The sequence below is a fragment of the Erinaceus europaeus genome, chromosome 17 (genome assembly GCF_950295315.1).
Source record: "Erinaceus europaeus chromosome 17, mEriEur2.1, whole genome shotgun sequence".
Classification (NCBI taxonomy): domain Eukaryota; kingdom Metazoa; phylum Chordata; class Mammalia; order Eulipotyphla; family Erinaceidae; genus Erinaceus; species Erinaceus europaeus.
This window is the reverse complement of record NC_080178.1, coordinates 37,419,067-37,439,230: the sequence shown is the minus strand read 5'-3', so window position 1 is coordinate 37,439,230 and position 20,164 is coordinate 37,419,067. Positions and strand designations below refer to the sequence as shown.

Here is a 20,164-nt window from a genome sequence, read left to right as displayed (position 1 = left end):
AAAATTACAGAGCCCCAAATCTTTACTTGCAATATTCTTGCCTCTAGGTATATGATTAGTCAACCATTTGTTCTGCATTATATCTTAACTTTTTTAGCCACCAGGTTCCAGATGCTTCCATGATGCCAACCTGACTTCCTACGGCAGAGGACCTCAGTACGTGTTTTGGAACCCCAGATCCATGCCTCACTAGGGAAAGAGAGAGACAGGCTGGGAGTATGGATCAACTTGCCAATGCCCATGTACAGTGGAGAAGCAATTACAGAGAAGCCAGACCTTCCACCTTCTGCACCCCACAATGATGTTGGGTCCATGCTCCCAGAAAGTTAAAGAATAGAGAAGCTATCAAGGGAGGGGATTGGATATGGAGCTCTGGGTGTCAGTATTGTGTGGAAATGTACCCCTCTTATCCTATAGTGTTGTCAATATTTCCATTTTATATATATATATATATATATATATATATATATTTTTTTTTTTTAATAGACAAAACAGTGGTTGAATTCCCTATAGACTAAACCTGGTTTCTCTCCTTTACCCCTTTTTGTTTCTGTTTATCTGTTTTCCTTAATTTTTTCCTTTGGAATCATATAGTCAGTAAAGAGCATCTGAGCATCTAAGTAGTAGATCATGTTACAGACTTTGTGGGTAGATCCCACAGACTTCTTTCAAAGTAATGCAGTAGAGGGGTCATTTACAGAATAAGCCAGGGGATAATAATGAGCCAAGTGCATAATCGTTTAAGCTCTTGTTCCTCGATATGATTATTGTGCCAGTTTACTTAGAATAACCATTACTTTGAATGAGTCACCCAACCTAACCTAGTGCTGCACACAGACCCCTAGCCAGTAGCTCACAACAGGACATTATCTCAGGCATTCATTGTGTCTTAAAGCTTGTTGATTCTACTCACCATAAATCACACAAGCATTAGCACAATGTACTGGGCACTGTTCAGGATGGGCCTATAGGATAGTCATATCTGGCCTCTAGCTCCCTAGAAATTTTCATTTTTGTTTAAAAATATTTTCTGAAGAGCCTCTGGGGGTGGAGAGGACAAGGCCGCAACAGGGAAATGCAGAGGGCGCTGGGGGAGGGAGTTCGGGGGTTAAAAGGGTCGGGGCTGAAGTTGGAGGCAGCTAGCGGCTGAAGCTCGGTGCCCCAGGCCCCTCACCCAGGCCCGGTCCACACTGCTCCCCACCCCGGAGCTGCCATGTGGCCCCTGGCGGTGGTGATCAGCCTCCTGACCGTGACCCTGTCAGGCGGCATCTCTCGGGAGTACCCCAAGATCATCAATAACACCAATGGTACCAGCGGGTTGCTGCCAGGTGGCTATACCTGTCAGCCCCACTCTCAGCCCTGGCAGGTAGCCCTGCTAGTTCAGGGGCGGCTGCTCTGTGGGGGAGTCCTGGTCCACCCCAAATGGGTCCTCACTGATGCACACTGTCTGAAGGAGGGCTACAGAGTCTACCTGGGCAAGCACGCCCTGGGGCGTGTGGAGGCTGGAGAGGAGGTGAGGGAAGTGGTCCGCTCTATACCCCACCCGAAATACCAGGTCAGCCCCACCCACCTGAACCATGACCATGACATCATGCTTCTGGAGCTGCAGACTCCGGTCCAGTTCTCCAGCCACATCCACACCATGCTCCTCTCGCACAGAGACTGCCTGCCCCCTGGCACCTGCTGCCGGATGTCAGGCTGGAGCACCACCACCAGCCCCCAGGTGAGTTACCCCCAGACCTTACAGTGTGTTAACATCCAGCTGCACTCAGATGAGGAGTGTCACCAGGTCTACCCAGGGAAGATCACTCCCAACATGCTGTGTGCCAGTACCGATGAGGGCGGCAAAGACTCCTTTGAGGGTGACTCTGGGGGCCCTCTGATCTGTAATGGCACCCTCCATGGCATCATCTCCTGGGGGGACTTCCCCTGCGGCCAGCCCAGCCGCCCTGGTGTCTACACCCACGTCTCCAGATACTTGCAGTGGATCTGGGACACGATTCACAGACACAAAAGCCGGGAGCAGAAATGGACCCAGGGGTCAGAGTGAGAACCATGCTGCCCTCCCCGCCTCCGCCTCCTCTCTCTCACCAGGCCCTCCCTCCTCGGGCCTGCCAAGAGGTTCTTTTGTTTGCACCCGGATCCAAGTTCGAGTTCAGCTGATGGTGCACGCTTCAGAAGCACACTGTTGCTGGTACCATGGCACTGCTGAAAACACCTCATCCCCAGATTCCCCCATCCCCTGTTCAGACAGTGCTCCAGCTCTCCCAATGCCCGAGTCCATCCCAATGTGATTATTCTGTCTGGGGAAACAGTCCTAAGTACCTGCACTGGCCTGGGAGGCAGCTAAGCAAGTAGGTAGTAGGCCTTGCCATGTTCCCTGTCAGAGAGTCCAGGGCACCAGGTAGTGCTCAGTGCTGCTCTCTCTCTCTCTCTCTCTCTCTCCCTCTCTCTCCTCTCTCTCCATGCATCTCTCTCTCCTCTCTCTCTCTCCATGCCTCTCTTTCTTTCTCTCTCTTCTCTCTTTCTTTCTCTCTTCTCTCTTTCTTTCTCTCTCTCTTCCCCCCTCTTTCTCTCTCTCCTCTCTCTCTCTTTCTTTCTCTCCTCTCTCTCTCCATGCATCTCTCTCTCCTCTCTCTCCATGCCTCTCTCTCTTTCTTTATCTCTCTCTTCTCTTTCTTTCTCTCTTTCTTTCTCTCTCTCCTCTCTCTTTTTCTCTCTCTCCTCTTTCTCTCTTTCTTTCTCTCTCCTCTCTCTCTCTCTCTCTCTCCATACCTACCTCCTACTCTCTCTCTCTCTCCCTCCCTCCCTCTCTCTCCCTGATTAAAAACAGCCCGGGCAGTAAAATCACACATGGGAGAAGTTCCTGCTCTGTGGAAGAAATAAAAAAGTTCATAAATTCAGAATAAATCAATAAATATCTCCCCCAGCACTTCCAAAAAATATATATATATTCTGAAAATATGAACACAAATCAGATCATAGGTAACAAGTGGAACAGTCTTTTGTAGTATTTTGATAATCTAATACACCAAAGACATTTGTATATGTATCAAATCATCCTTATAATAACTACCAATAAAATAATTAAAAACTGTTTTCAGAAAATAACTAGTCTTTTTACCCAGTAAGGTATACAGTTAAGCTGTAGAACCAAGGGCAGAGTCCAGATCTGACTCAAATCCAGTGACTTTCAAGCCCACTACAAATAAATGTTTTGTAGAGGGCTGGGTGGTGACATACCAGGTTAAGCACACATAGTACAAAGAACAAGGACCCACTCAAGAATACTAGTTCAAGCACCCAGCTCCCCACCTTCAGGAGGTCGCTTTACAAGCTGTGAAGCAGGTCTGTTGGTGTATATGTTTCTCTCTCTCTCTTTCTATCCTCACCTCCTCTCTCAATTTCTGTCATTTATTTATTTATTTATAAAATGGAAACACTGACAAGACCATAGGATAAGAGAGGTACAATTCCCACCACCAGAACTCTGTATCCCATTCCCTCTCTCCTAATAGCTTTCCTGTTCTTTAACTCTTGGGGAGTATGGACCCGGGGTCATTATAGGGTACAGAAGGTGGCAGGTCTAGCTTCTGTAATTGCTTCCCTACTGAACATGGGCAAGAAGGAAGACCGCTAGACTCAAATACAAAGCTGTGATGGCTATTATTGGTGTCTGTAAGAATTTCAAGATGTGCTTTCAATATAGCAACAACGGAAAGTCTCTTTCTTTTCTCCACTTTTCATCTTTATGGAATTTAGACAACTATTTTTCTTGTTTATTACTGGCTGTGACAAAGGTATATAAAATATAATATGTAGAATAAATCCCACTTTGTTGTAAAAACTAATTCATGTCAAAAGTTGGAGACTAAATCTGGTGTAAATAGGATCATAAAACTATCCCTAATTTACTTAGATGTGAAAATTTTCTAACACAAAACAATGTCACGTAAGTCAGCCTTCTATCTGTGGTAACTTTAATCATTTTATAACAAATGTGTGAATTAACAAAAGTATTTTGCTAGCTTTATTCAGCTGAACAAGAACATCTCCTGACTTCTTGAGGTGGGGTCACAGAGTAGTGGTTGAGTAAGTTGTGGGATATATGCACAATGGAACACTATTCAGCTATTAAGAATGATGAATTCACCTTTTTCATCCCATCTTGGATGTAGCTTGAAGGAATCATGCTAAGTTAAATAAGTCAAAAAAAAAAAAGAATGAATATGGGATGATCTCACTCATAGACAGAAGTTGAAAACAAGGTCAAAATGGAAAACACTAAGCAGAACTTGGACTGGAGTTGGTGTATTGCACCAAAGTAAAAGACTCTGGGGTGGGGAGGAGGGTTCATGTCTTGGAACATGATGGTAGAGGAAGACCTAGTGGGGGTTGAAGTGTTATGTGGAAAACTGGGAAATGTTATGCATGTATAAACTACTGTATTTTACTGTGGACTGTAAACTATTTATCCCTCAATAAAAACATTTTAAAAAATTATGTTAGAAACGTCATTATGATCTATCCATACTGACACTCAACTCCATGTCACCAAATAAATTCACCAACTATTATGAAAGTGCCCACAGGATTTTCTTTCATGATCCATTTTTAGACACACAGTTTCACAAATGCTTTTTAACTTACCCAGAAACATGCAACACCAGCAGCATGTAGAAGACAAAGAAAAGATTGTGAGTGTACCAGAAGATATTATAATTTGAGAGTCTGGAAAAAACAACTTTGTTTCAGTTTATATTTTTTTCAGAAAAGGAATACACAATTTTCAACAAATATCACTTTTTTTCCTGCATGGGGGGTCTGCTACTGCCTACAGCCAATTTTCCTTTTCTCTCTCTCTCTCTCTCTCTCTCTCTCTCTCTCCTTTCTTTTTTATTTTGACAGGACAGTGAGAAATTGATAGGGGAGAAAGATGGGGGGAAGGGGGAGAAGGAAAGACACCAGAAGTATTGCTTTACTGCTAATATGGTGAAGTTTCAAGTGGGTGGGAACTGAGGGCTTAAACCCAGGTCCTTGTACTTGATAACATGTAAGTTCAATCAGATGTTCCACCACCCAGCCACAAACACATATCACATTTTAAGACAGCTAAGATCTGAGGCTGCTGCAATGGAAGTCGCTAGCATGCCTGAGTTGGACCTCTGGCACTGCATATAATGAAGTGATGCTCTGTTTTGTATTTCTCTCCTCTCTCTCTCTCTCTCTCTCCCTCTCTTTGTCTCTCTACCTCAATCATTAATAAATAAAGCTTAAAATGATAATTAGGAGAGGAGGTCAAAAGGAACTAACAAAAATGTAAGTAGCACCTCATCATCATTGAAAGTTCTTTGAACTTCAGATATACACATATAAAGAAGGGGCAGGGAGGTAGGTAGTGTACCATGTTAAGCACATATCACCATGAGTTAGGACCCTGGTTCTAGCTCCTGCTCCCCACCTACAGGGGAACACTCCATAAGTGGTGAAGAATGTCTACAGGTATCTATCTTTCTCTCCTCATCGCTATTTCCCCTCTCCTCAATTTTTTGCTGTCCTATCAACTAAAAACAGAAAGGAAAAAGAAATTGGAAAAAAAATGGCCACTGGGAGTAGTGGATTCATAGTGCTGGCACCAAGCCCTAGTGATAATCCTGGTGGCAAAACAATTAAACCAAAAAAACAAACAAAAAAATTGGAAAGAATACAAATAAGGAGTTTGCTTTTGTTTTAGATATTATGAAGGAAGGCAAAAAGGCAAATAATAGTTTTCTCATGCATATTTTTTGTTGTCCTTTCAGTCAAAATTCTAAATTTTCCAATTTATTCTTCAAACATAAATAATGCTTCCTTTGGGACGTTTTGACAGAAGTGCAAAAGAAAATTAAGTAGAGGGAAACATGTCTATCAAAGATTTACAAAGATTTGCCACTTTTATAGCCCCATGGGGAGGAGATAATATGAAAAGGCAAGGCTATGATCATCATAATCTACAGAATCTTTTTTTAAAAGATTTTATTTATTTATGAGAAAGATAGGATGAGAGAGAAAGAACCAGACATCACTCTGGCACATGTGCTGCCAGGGATCAAACTCGGGACCTCATGCTTGAAATTCCAAAGCTTTATCACTGTGCCACCTCCCGGACCACAATCTATAGAATCTTAAGAAGCAAAGTGAAAATTGACAATAGAAGGCTGAGTGCTGGCACACCCAGTAAAGCACACATACTGCCATGCACAGGGACATGGGTTCAATACCCATATTCCCCCTCCTTCAGGGCAGAGGATTCACAAGTAATGGAATAGTGCTAAGGGCTACAGGTCTCTCTCTCTTTCTCTTTCTCTCAATCACTGTTTTTATCATATATAAATAAATAAATATAAAATAAAAGCTGCTTTGTGAAATATCAGTTCACAGGTATTTTTAGTTCTGCTATTCATACTATTCACACTTTGAGAATGCATTAGCTTCTCTCTATTAATTTCCCCAGAGATATGTCAAGACTTCAATTTCCATATGACATATAGAGAGATATACAGAAGATTCAAGTTTTGTATTTTATTTCATTATCCCTACTACTACTTGTTTCCATTGCTTAATTGACCACACTATTACAAGCAGCCATTTTTTTCTCCTTTTCTTTCCTCTTCATAAGCTATAAGTACAGAAACAGAGATGGAGAGAGAAAAGAGAGACTGCAGCTCCACTCCACTGTTCATGAAACTTCTTTATTACAGATGGTCCCACATGGTGACCCAGGGCTCAACACAGATCCTTGTGCAGGGCAATGTGTTCACTCTGTCAAGTAATCCAAGAGTCAGCCCCTAATTTTCACATTTGAAAGCAGTTAAAGAATTAGTATACCTTCCTTGTGCATCCTGAGGTCTCATAGATACCTACTTAAAGTTGTTTAGTTTTTTTGTTTTTGTTTTTTGCCTCCAAGATTATTGCTAGGTCTCTTCCTGCACTACAAGTCCACCGCTCCTAGTGGCCATTTTTTTTTCCATTTTATTAGACAGGAAAGAGAAATTGAAAGAGGAGGGAAAGCTAGAGAAACACCTGCAGACCTGTTTCACAGCTAGTGAAGCACTGCTCCCACACACACACACACACACACACACAGGTTGGGGGTTGCTCCAAACCGGGATCTTTGCACGTGTCCTTGCACCCCATGCTATGTGTGCTTAACTGGGAGTACTACCACCAGCCCCCTCTACTTAAAAGTTTCTTTTCAGTTTTTTAAAGTAGCTAACTTTTACAGTCAAGACTCTGACTTACAGTTTTGTTTACTTAAGACTTATTTTTCTTATAATGTTGTATTATTTCTAAGGTTCTGATATATAGCAAACTCCTTTACAGGGTTTGATATCAACAGACTCTTTGTTTCAATGCTTCCTACATCTTTGACTGAATATCTGACTAACACAAAGAGATTGTTTTAAACTATTTAAATTTTATTTATTATTTACTAGTTATAAATTGAGAGAGAGAGAGAGAGAGATTTGCAGCACTGCTTCACCCCCTTGTGAAGCTGTCCCCCTGCAGGTCTTATACACATGTGCTCTATGTATGTATGTAAAGATCTTCTCCCATTCTGTGAGGGGTCTCTTTGTTTGTGTGATAGTTTCTTTGGATGTGCAGAAGCTTTTCAATTTGATATAGTCCCATTTGTTTGTTTCTGCTTTAGTCTTCCTTGCAATTGGGTTTGTTTCATCAAAGATGTCCTTCAGGTTTAGGTGGGAAAGTGTTCTACCAATGTTTTCCTCTAAGTACCTGGTGCACTACTGCCTGGCCCCACACGAAAGGTTTTTACAGAATAAAGATATGTTATATACAAATAGCTCACTCCACTTTTACTTTTAAAAAAAATCATCACAGAACATGACACTGGCTATGAATTTTGATTAAAGAAGACTTTCTCTCTATATACAAATGATAATAATTGGAAAACTTTAACTCATCTGATCTGTAGACATAGAAACTGGCTTTGCTACTTACCGGATAGCGTACGTGGAAGCAGTGACCATCAGGAAGAGGACTAAGACCATGGAGACCCCCGTCAGGCCAGGAACTATAAAATGTACATAAGGATGATGTTACTTCAGTCATTCTGAGAAAAAATAATCAGTACCAAAAAGAAAAAAATATATATTCTTAACATCCAAAACACTTAAGTTGCTCTGTGAATGTAATTCTAATTTTATCCCATTTATTCCTATCAGAAAACAAAAACAATTTAATTTACAACTTCAAAGCACTTAAAAGGCAGATTTTTCTTCAAACTTAAGAAGAAGATCTTGTTAATTTGTTTTCAAATATTCCAGTGAAAATGAAGACTGGATTTGGTGTATTGCACCAGAGTAAAAGACTCCGGGGATGGGGGTTAGTTCAGGTCCTGCAAGACAGAGTAGGACCTAGTGGGGTTTAAACTGTTATTTAGAAAACTGAGCAATGTTACACATGTGCAAACTATTGTGTTTTATTTTACAGTTGACTATAAACCATTAATTTAGAAAAATAAAAACAAAAAATGATAATGGTGTTTAAATTAAAAATTTGAGGCACTTGGAAATAGTGCACTGGTAAAAAGCCTGAGCTCAAAACCCAGTCCCCACCTGCAAGGGGAAAGCTTTACATGTGGTGGAGCAGTGTTGCATCTCTCTCTCTCTCCCCTCTCTCTCTCTCTCTCTCTCTCTCTCTCTCTCACACACATACATACACACACACACACACACACACACACACACACACACACCATTCTCTCCCTATTTCTTTCTGGTTTTATAAGAGGAAGAGGAAAGAAAGAAAGAAAGAAAGAAAGAAAGAAAGAAAGAAAGAAAGAAAGAAAGAAAGAAAGAAAGAAAGAAAGAATGGTTAGTTTCTTGTCTGATATATGGTATGTAAAGATCTTCTCCCATTCTGTGAGGGGTCTCTTTGTTTGTGTGATAGTTTCTGTGGATATGCAGAAGCTTTTCAATTTGATATAGTCCCATTTGTTTGTTTCTGCTTTAGTCTTCCTTGCAATTGGGTTTGTTTCATCAAAGATGTCCTTCAGGTTTAGGTGGGAAAGTGTTCTACCAATGTTTTCCTCTAAGTACCTGATTGTTTCTGGTGTAACATCCAGGTATTTAATCCATTTGGAGTTGATTTTTGTTTCTGGTGAGATAAAGTGGTTCAGTTTCATTCTTCTGCATGTTACAACCCAGTTTTCCCAGCATCATTTATTGAAGAGAGCTTCCTTCTTCCATTTAATACTGTGGGCCCCCGTATCAAAGATTAGATGTCCATAGGTGTGGGGGTTTAGTTGTGGACTTTCAGTTCTGTTCCACTGTTCTGTGGGCCTATTTTTGTTCCAGTACCATGCTGTTTTGATTATGATGGCTTTATAATAAAGTTTGAGGTCTGAGAGTGTGATGCCTCCATTTCTGTTTCTTTTCCTCAAGATGGTTTTGGCAGTTCTAGGTGTTTTCTAGTTCCAGATAAATGATTGTAGTTTTTGTTCTATTCTCTTAAAGAAGCTTGGTGGAACTTTGATGGGTACTGCATTAAATTTGTATATTGCTCTAGGGAGAAGAAAGAAAGAAAGAAAGAAAGAAAGAAAGAAAGAAAGAAACAAAGAAAGAAAGAAAGAAAGGAAGGAAGGAAGGAAGGAAGGAAGGAAGGAAGGAAGGAAGGAAGGAAGGGAGAGGGGGGAGGGAGAGAAGAAAGAAAGAGGGAGGGAGAGATGGAGAGACGGAAGGAAGGAGGGAGGGAGTAAAGAAGGAAGGCATCTGGGACTCTGAGTTGTGCTAACACTGAGTCCCAGTGATAACCCAGTGTCTAAATAAGTAACTAAATGCAAAGCTATTTCAATGATAACATAATTGCAAATCTAATGTTACTAAATATCCACAATGAACCATTAATGTGTTAATCTTGTGTTCACAAGATCTAAAACGCAAGCCTCGTTTTCTTTTTTTAAATATTTATTTATATTCCCTTTTGTTGTCCTTTTTTTAAAATTATCATTGTGGTTATTGTTGTTGTCGTTGATGGATAGGACAGAGAGAAATGGAGAGAGGAGGGGAAGACAGAGAGGAGGAGAGAAAGATAGACACCTGCAGACCTGCTTCACAGCTTGTGAAGCTCCTCCCCTGCAGGTGGGGAGCTGGGGACTCGAACTGGGATCCTTCTGTTTGTGCTACCTGCACTTAACCCACTGTGCTACCGCCCAACTCCCATGTTTTGTTTTCTTACTACTATTATTTTAACTAGATTATTTTATCTTGTTCTACTCTATTTTTGTTATCATTTTATGAAGCAGAGAATGATGTATATGATAATAGTCCTCACATGAGTTTAATTTTTTTAAATTTATTTTTATTATTTTTATTTCATTACTGGATAGAGACAGGCAGAAATTTAGAGGAGGGAAGACAAAGATGAAGAGACACCTGCAGCACTGCTTCACCACTTGTGAAGCTTTCCCCATTCAGGTGGGGGCCAGGGGCTCAAGCCCAGGTCCTTGCACACTGTAACATGTGAACTCAACAAGGTGTGCCACTGCCAGGCCCCAGTATAACTTATGCTCCCATGATAAGTGTATATGCACCATTCCTACCACCAAGATAAATCCTTCTTTACCATTGAGTACCGGGTCCCTAGTGCTTTTGCAACATCAGATTTAGTTGTGTGTATGTTTTTTTTAATTTTTATTTATAAAATAGAAATATTGTAAGACCATAGGATAAGAGGAGTACAATTCCACACAACTGCCACCAAAAGAGCTTTGTATCCCATCCCCTCCCTTGATAGCTTTCCTATTCTTTATCCCTCTAGGAGTATGGACACAGGATCATTATGGGGTGCAGAAAGTGGAAGGTCTGGCTTGTGTAATTGCTTCTCTGCTAAACATAAGCATTGGCAAGTTAGTTTTAACTGCCATAGCTGAGACAATCCAACTTGAATCAAACCCAAATGAAGAACAGAAAAAGTCTTTCTCCTCCATTGTAGGCATATCCCCATTCCCTTTCTTGGCAGGAAACTAACTTAAAACATAGGAACAGTGAAGGACTGTGAACCACAACATAAAGACAAGATGGACACAATCTAGAAGCAATACAGAACATTTAGAATCCTTGGTGGTGGCATCAGAAACCTGAGTACAATAGAAACAAATTTCAACATGGAAATGATCTTCTAAGAAGTAAGACTTTGCCCCATACTCAATATGTAAGTGCATTCTACTCTTCCTAATGCATAGGTTCAGAAATGTAACACAGTCTGCCCTTCCCTGAGCTGACAGGCAAACCTGTTCCCCTCACCTTCTCATTGCCCAAAGTGAGCTAAGAAAAAAGTGTAATGGTTATATTATCTCATAGTGAGTCACTTGATAGGTATGTCACCATTTTTAGTAATAGTTTGTGTGTACTACTACTTGATAAGAATAGAAGGGGCAGGATGGTAGCACAGCAGGTTGAGCGCACATGGCAGGAAGCACAAAGACCGGCACTTAAAGATGCGGGTTCAAGCCCCTGGCTCCCCACCTGCAGTGGGATAGCTTCACAAGCGGTGAAACAGGTCTGCAGGTGTCTTTCTCTCCCCCCTCTGTGTTCCTCTCCTCTCTCGATTTCTCTCTGTCCTATTCAACAACAGTGACAGAAATAACAGCAATAACGATAAACAACAAGGGTAACAAAAAGGGAAAAAATAGACTCCAGGAGCAGTGGATTCATAGTTCAGGCACCAAGCCCCACCATAACCCTGGAGGCAAAAAAAAAAAATAGGAATCCTACAACATGATCCAGCCAAAATCACATCTATCCAAAATTACTTGGGTGAAATCATTCATAATTAGTTAATTTTTATGGTTAAAACTTGTGGTTTAAATATATATTACCTGGTAAATGGACAGATAATTGTGGTATTATTTGTACTGAAAATAATTAACAATAAATAAAACAAAGAACTCTTCATACAGAGACAACAACATAGACAAATATTTTGATAGCTTGTGTCTTCATTTCCATTGAACTCTAGAAACATTTTGATTTCTTCCTTTATTTCCTCTTTGACCCAGTAGTTAAGTAGCATACTGTTGAACATCCATATTTTGGGCCTATTACTAATCTTTTGTTGATTGTTAAGTGTTAGTTTAATTCCACTGTGGTCTGAGAAGATGCTTGCAATGATTTGAATGCTCTTGAATTTGCTGGTGCTGTCCTTGTGGCCTAACATATGGTCTGTCCTTGAGAATGACCTATGTGGACCTGAGTAAAATGTGTATTCCAGTTTCTCTAAAAATATCCAATAGTTCTAGTTTATCTATTTCCTCATTTAGTTTCCTTATGTCTTTATTGATTTTCTGCCTGGATGATCTGTCAAGTTGAGAGAGTGGGGTGTTGAAGTCCCCTACTATGACTATGTTGCTGTTCATATGTTGCTGTAGCTCTTTCTGTAGACGTTTGATGTATTTAGACAGCTTCTCATTTGGGTGCATAGATGTTAATAATTGTTAAGTTCAGTTGGTTGACTGATCCTCTGAGCATTAAATAGTGTCCATTCCTATCGTATTTATTCTTATCTATTTTAAAGTCTATCATGTCAGATACGAGAATAGCTGTTCCTGCCCTTTTTTGTGTGCCATTGGCTTGTATGATAGTTTTCCATCCTTTCACTTTGAGTCTGCGTTTGTCTTTTTGAGTTAGGTGGGTTTCCTGTAGACAGCATATTGCTCAGTTGTATTTCCTGATCCATCTTCCTATTCTCTGTATTTTAGTAGGTGAATTCAGGCCATTGACCTTTATTGATACCAAAGATTGAAGTTATTTTAATGCCATTCTTGTAGAGTTTTAGAGTGTTCTGATATATGGCCTATTTATGGAGATCTGACTGTTTATAGGAGACCTTTCTGAACTTCTTTCAGAGCAGGCTTGGTGATAGTTGACTCCTTCAACTGTTGCTTGTCTGAGAAGATTTTTATGCCTCCATATAGTATGAATAACATTCTAGCAGGATACAGTATTCTTTGTTGAAAGCCTTTCTTATTGAATACTCGATAGATATCTTGCCATTCTCTTCTGGCCTGTAGTGTTTTTTGTGGAGAAGTCTGCTGCTAATCTTATGGGTTTTCCTCTGTAGGTGACTGTTTTTCTCTTGCAGCCGTCAGGATCCTTTCTTTATCCTTATTCCTTTCCATTCTAAATGTGATGTGTCTTGGTGTCTTTAAGTTCACAGCCATACAAACACACATTAGGAAAGAAGAAAAAACAAAAATAAACAGCCTGATTGCACACTTAAAAGACCTAGAAGAAGAAGAACAAAGGAACCCTAAAGCAACCAGAAGGACAGAAATCACTAAAGTTAGGGCAGAAATCAATAACACTGAAAATAGAACCATACAAAAGATCAACAAAAGTAAATGTTGGTTCTTTGAAAGAGTGAACAAAATCGACAAACCTTTAGCCAGACTCACAAAACAAAAAAGGGAGAAGACCCCAAATAAATTGGATACTAAATGAAAGAGGAGATATCACAACACACACCGCAGAAATTCAAGATATCATGCGAGGCTTCCATGAACAACTATATGCCACCAAACTAGAGAACCTGGAAGAAATGGACAATTTCCTAGATACCTACTAACTTCCAAAACTAAGTAAAGAGGAAGTAGATATGAACAGGCCCATCATGGATAATGAAATTGAAACAGTTATCAAAAATCTTCCCAATAATAAAAGTTCTGGACCAGATGGTTTTACAAATGAATTCTACAAAACCTTCAAAGAAGAATACCTCTACTTTTAAAAGTCTTCCAGAAGATTGAAGACACTGGAATACTCCCTTCCAGCTTCTATGAAGCTAACATCACTTTGATACCAAAATCCAATAGGGACACAACCAAAAAAAGAAAACTACAGACCAATATCTCTGATGAACATATATGCTAAAATACTGAACAAAATCCTAGCCAACCGGACACAGCAGTATATTAAAAAGATGGTTCATCATGACCAAGTGGGATTTATCCCAGGGCTGCAAGATTGGTTTAATAAAAGTAAATCAATCAACGTGATCCACCACATCAATAAAAGCAAGACCAAAAACCACACGGTCATATCAATACATGCAGCGAAAGCCTTTGACAAAATACAATATCCCTTTATGATTAAAACACTACAAAAAATGGGAATAGATGGAAAATTCCTCAAGATAGTGGACTCTATATATAGCAAACTACAGCCAACATCATACTGAATGGTGAAAAATTGGCGGCATTTCCCCTCAGATCAGGTACTAGACAGAGATGACCACTATCACCATTATTATACAACGTAGTGTTGAAAGTTCTCACCATAGCAATCAGGCAGGAGCAAAGAATTAAAGGGATACAGATTGGAAGAGAAGAAGTCAACCTCTCCCTATTTGCAGATGACATGATAAACAGAAGTTGAGAAAGAAGAACAGAAAGGGAAATGCAAAGCAGAATTTGACTGAGTTTGGAGTATTGCACCTAAGAAAAAACTCTGGAGGGTGAGGGAGGGTAGATTTCCAGCTTCACTATAGGGAGTTGAGGGTATGGACACAGACCTTTGGTGGCATGAATGACATTAATATACACTCCCATTAATTAATAGTCTTATAAATCACCATTTAATCTATATGAGAGGAGAAAAATAGATTGAATGTCTCAAACTTTTTGATGCATAGACCACATTTATGTGTAGATACTCCTTTAATCGAAGCACTTAAGGCATCAAATTGGTAAACAGATTGAATTTTAGTTGTGGGCTTAAGTTGTTAATACATTTCTAATAATGACATTTTAATATTAAATTACCTATAATCTTACCCAGAGAGATCAGAAGTAACTTAGCTGCTTCAGTATATTAGATAGAGCTATATGTAAATTAGCATTAAATGACATAAATCATAGTGAGGTCTTATATGATATAGAAAATCCTAATAATATGATTTTCAAAGTCAACCAAACTTCCAAATAACTTGGCTCTAATAATAACTGTCTATTTCCTTCTCAAACCCTAAGACAGCAGGAAACCATCACTACCCCATTCTATAAAACCAGTATTTCTCCCAATCATGGAACCTCTCGGGTGTGGCTCATTTTTCTCTTGACCCATACCAACTGATACCACATCTGCTTATTTCAACCTAATCAATGCAACCAGTACCACCTTTACATGTTTCACTTCAGTGTCCATAGACAACAAGCCTGTGATGTCAATCCTTTAGCACTAGTACTCTGGTGAGATTGTTACTAGCTCATAGGATTCCTTAATTCCATTTCAAGTAGTACACTTCCTAACAAAGTCCCAGCACCTAGATATGAACCAGGGCCCAGGAGACAGAGCACATGTACACAGGCATCCATAAGTTAGGGGGAAATATGTATCTTAGAGCAAAAGTGCACTATAGTTGGCAGTGACTCAGTCAATAAGTGCAGCAAACAAGTAGAAAGACCTAAAAAGGACACCTTAAAGTACATAATCAAACAGTTTCAATTTAGACCTAGATAATCTCCTCACCTACTTCCTATTTCACTTCCCTTAATCACTCCAATGCCAACCTTATCAGACAAAGTAAGGACTACAGAAGCTGGATAAGGGCAAGAGACCAGCAAACTTTAATGGTAGCTCTTAAGGTTACTACCAGTCTATTCCATCACCTGGGGCCCTAATTAGGGAATCCTTGGATTCACACAGACATGATGGGCCTAGCCTTCTAATAGATCCCTCTCCCCACTGTCACTGGTCATCTCCATCAGCAACAACATAATGGAACTCCTTTGTGGGCCCCTATAGGACTGTGCCCTCATTGTGGATCAACAGTGGTAGGGATTTCCCCATACTCAGAAGGAAGGTTGGGCCAAAATCCTCAACCACTCAAGATGGGTCTAGCAATGGGTGCAGGCTAGAAAATTCTTAGCTATGACCACAGAATGTGAGCTCAGATCTACAGAGATACAGAGGTTACATAGGCTTCTTTACTGAATATAGGCCCCAGATAAAATCGATGGGGCTTACAGTTAAAGACATTTATGTACTTTTCCAAGATTTAGGAGCTACTCTCTTCCCTAATCCAAATTTTGTGTTAGCTATCAGGCTGAGGCAAAAATTAGTAAAATCATGGACCTCTTGCAATATACATAGAATAGACCTATTAACTTTTTCCAAAACAGAGACCTCAAATACCACTTGCTATAGTCATGCTTCTAGGTTCCTGATTATTAAAATTATTTATTATTCTTTATATCCTAATGCTTTTTCAGACACCAAGAAAAGATGATATCTATATGCCAACTTCACTTTCCCAGGCAAAGGAATGTACCGGGAACCCCAGTGTACCCTGGAAGCCCATCTCTCTAGAGCCCTGCTCCACTTGGGAAATAAACAATCTGTGAGTATAGATTGACCTGCGAACACTCATGGTCAGTGGAGAAGCAATTACAGAAGCCAAACCGTTCCACCTTCTGCACCCCATAATGATATGGGCTCCATGCTCCCAGAGAAATGAAGAATTGGAATGCTTCCAGTAGAGGGGATGAAATATGGAACCCTGGTGGTGGGAAATGTGTAGATTTTCACCCCTCTTATCCTATGATTTTATCAATATTTTCTATTTTATAAATAAATTTAATAAAAAAAATAATATTTGTCAAGCAGTTCCAAAAGGGATTATTAGGCACAATAATCACAAGAAATTATGATTTGAAGGGAGCTGGGCAGTGGTACTCTTGATAGAACATACAGGGTATAATGTGCAAGGACTCAGGTTGATATACTGGACCTTCCTCACTGCAGTGAGGAAGCTTCACAATTTGGTAAAGCAGTGCATGCATCCATATATATACACGGTGTATTTCCTTCTGTTCCCATCTTTATCTCCCTTCCTTCTTGATTTTTGTCTATACCCCCCCAAAAAAAGTACAAAAATAAATATTTTAAAAAAAGAGAAAAAGTCACAATTTTCAGTTTCATGAATTAACCTGAGAGTAAGCGGTCTTTCATATAAGGATGTTATAGAAAAGATCTGTGTATCTAAGAGTAGAGTTAAACAAATGCTTTTTATCTGCTCAGTGAATAATGTCTAGTCATTCGTAAAATATGGTTTACTCCCAGTAACAAGAAGCCTTCTTCTTTTATTTATTTTTGTGTTGTTCTTAATTTTTCAATAATAATAAGTAACAAAAAGCTGAGCTATCTAGAGACTGAATTCAGGAGTGTTTACTCCTGGTTGACAAATAAACCCAGCCATGACAGTCCTTGCTGAACAACTACAAAGCAAACAGTACCTCTTTTAACACTGTTTGCTGAGCTTCCTTGCTGGCCCACAACATGCCAGATTTTGGCCCCTGACAACAATTGAGGCCACAGTTTGTTAAGATCTACCACAAAAGGGATACCCATTCCCCTGGTGTGAACTTGGAAGTTTAGTGGCAACTGGACATTCACAGTTCAAGTCTGAGGTCCTTCCTAGCCCCACTTCCTACAGCCACAACACTTTGTCTCTAATCTTACCTGACCCTCCACCACCCAAACTCATGGCCTAAATTTCCAGTTTTGCTAAGGCCTATCGAACACTTAGTGAAGCAATCACTGCCTAATAGCTGCCTGGTCACCACCAGAATCTCCTAGAACATGTCCCTGTCCAGTTTAACAGAGAGCAACAGACATAATGAGAAGACAAAGGAACTCACATGCACTGAGGAGTAAAGATAAAAGTCTACATATAAACCAGAAAACCTCATATAGATGTAACATACTTAGAGAAGACCTCAAGGGCAACAGTCCTAAAGATGCCCACTGAAAAATCAATGAAATAGGACATCAAAAAGGACTGAGAAAGTACAAGAAAAATCCAAGAGAGATCATAGATCCAAGTGATACAACAGGTAAACTGAAAAACACAACAAAAGGGTCAGCAGCAGAAATAATGAAGCTAAAATTTAATAAGTGAGTTCAAATATAGAGAAAAGGAAATCAACTGGACAAAAGTGCCAGAATGAAAAGATGAAAGCTAAAACTAAAACAACAAAGATAACATAAGATTTAAAAGACACAAAATAGGTGTTTCAAATAGAAAAGAAAGACAAAGAAAGAGAATTCTTATTTCAGAAATAATAGAGAACTTCCCTGTAGAAGCAAGAAGATTGATATTCTAGAACAGAAACTGTTGTGACCCAACAGGAACTTGGAACTATTAGCATACGAATACCCTGAGGCTGGACAAAAAGAGAAGGGAATGCATAAAAGCACTGGACTTTGAACAAGTCACTCACTTTTGGCTGTTGCTTCTTCTGGTCAGAAGCATCTCGATGGAGATGCACACCCAGGTATCTGCCATGACTACTTCTCCTGGGAACTGAACACATGTGACTCTGCTAGCTTATAAACTTTTAGACCCCTCTACAGCCATAAGCAACCTTTACCAGAGCTGATAATTGTTTATCTTATGGGATTAACTTTTGATAACTATATTCAGACTTTATGGACTTAGCGTACTCTCAACCCTTAATGATAACTGCTTATTTTCTCTTTTACCTGTTTCATCCTAAAAAACCTTGTATTGGTTAGACCCATTCCCAGCTCCCCACTGTATATCCTTTTAAGCGCCTCAGCTGCCCTCACAAACCCCTTTTTAAGTTAAATTACAAGAAATCAAATAAAGCAAGCCCAAACAGACACACAGCAAGACACATTAAAACTATAATTGCAAAGATAAAGACAGAATTTCAAAACAAGAAATGAAAAGCAGAGTCACATAATAAAAAAAAAGCCCCATAATACTATAGGCAAATTTCTAAATAGAAACTATAAAAATCAAATGGGGTATCATGATATATTCAAAGTGTTGAGTGAAAAAAGTCTCAGCCAAGAATAACCTATCTTGCCAGTTTATCACTGGAATTTGAAGAGCTGATAGAGCTTTTTGGACAAAAAGTAGTTGCAAGAATTCATCACTAAAGCAGCTGTGCAAAAGACACTAAAGGAATTTCCATGAAAATAAAAAAACAAACGAACAAAAATCCCCATGTGTTGAACAAGGAAAAAAAAATGCAGTCGACCCTTTTGTAAGATCTTAAAAGATCTTGAAATAAAAGTGGTTATCTTTAGGGGAGTAGAAGCATAGAATTTTGGTAGCAGAAGTGGTATGGAATTATACATCTATCGTTTTTTAATCTTATAAATCATTATTGAACCACTAATAACATTTTAATAACATAAAAACATTAAAATAAGAAAATCCATGTGTAAATTAACAATATACCTACAATAACACAACAAAAAGTGTACAAGAGGAGGAAAATAGTAATTGGGAGAACTTAGTATAACTTTTACTTTAAAATAGATTACTGCCTTAGAACCCTGGATATAAACCTTACAGTAAATGCAAAATTAAACTATACAGACTAGAAACAAATAAGAAGTATAAATGGACCTGACTGGGAATCTAATCACTACAAAGAAGGCAGATTTCAAATATCCAAGGGAAGAGATTAAGAGGAGGACAAAGAAAAACTGCAATAACATCAAGAATCCATGCAGAAAAATGGCAACAAAATCCTTTATGTCATAAATTTCACTAATTATCAGTGGTCATAAGTCAACAAAAGGAATAGTTTGTTAGGATAGATTTAGCAGCAAAAGTCAACCTCCTATAATATTATAATATATAATCAGTCTGTCAGAAGTACTTAATGTCCAATATATATGTATTTCACAAAAGAGAATCAAACATATAAAGCAGCTTCTGAAAGTCTGAAAAGAGGCATTGACAATAGCACAATACTAGTAGACTTAATACCCTACTCCCACCCATGGACAGATAAATCTGACAGAAAATCAAGAAAAAAAATAACAGCTTTGGTCCAGATGTGGGAGCAGAAAAAACAGAAACTCTTATACCCCATTAGTGGGAAAGTAAATTGGTTCAGTTCTTACGAAAAAAAAAAGTTTAGAGATTTCTAAAATGGTTAAAAATAGATCTGTTGCATTTTCCAGCAACTTCACTCCTACATACAGTCAAAATAACTCAATACACATGGACACACACACACACACTTATGTTCTTTGAAGCATTGTTTACAGTAGCTCAATATGGGAACAACCCAAGAGCCTAAGAAAGGATGAGTAGATAAAGATAACACACACAAGCACCCAAG

The 20,164-nt window shown here is 39.2% G+C and overlaps 2 protein-coding genes across 4 annotated transcripts in view; one reads left to right on the top strand and one right to left on the bottom strand.

Moving 5' to 3' along the window:
* NOX4 (NADPH oxidase 4) overlaps positions 1 to 20,164 on the bottom strand; it is a 187,696-nt gene that overhangs the window by 114,399 nt on the left and 53,133 nt on the right. For all 3 annotated transcript variants that reach the window (XM_060176671.1, XM_060176670.1, XM_060176669.1), the window contains exons 7-8: positions 8,002 to 8,074; positions 4,651 to 4,731 (exon numbers count right to left, since the gene is read on the bottom strand). In XM_060176671.1, the coding sequence (XP_060032654.1) occupies positions 4,651 to 4,731; positions 8,002 to 8,074 (154 nt within the window). The remainder of the gene's footprint in view (positions 1 to 4,650; positions 4,732 to 8,001; positions 8,075 to 20,164) is intronic.
* LOC103125162 (kallikrein-13-like) lies at positions 1,057 to 2,449 on the top strand. The gene has a single exon (XM_060177473.1). The coding sequence runs from the start codon at positions 1,214 to 1,216 to the stop codon at positions 2,048 to 2,050; it is 837 nt and encodes a 278-aa protein (XP_060033456.1). The 5' UTR covers positions 1,057 to 1,213; the 3' UTR covers positions 2,051 to 2,449.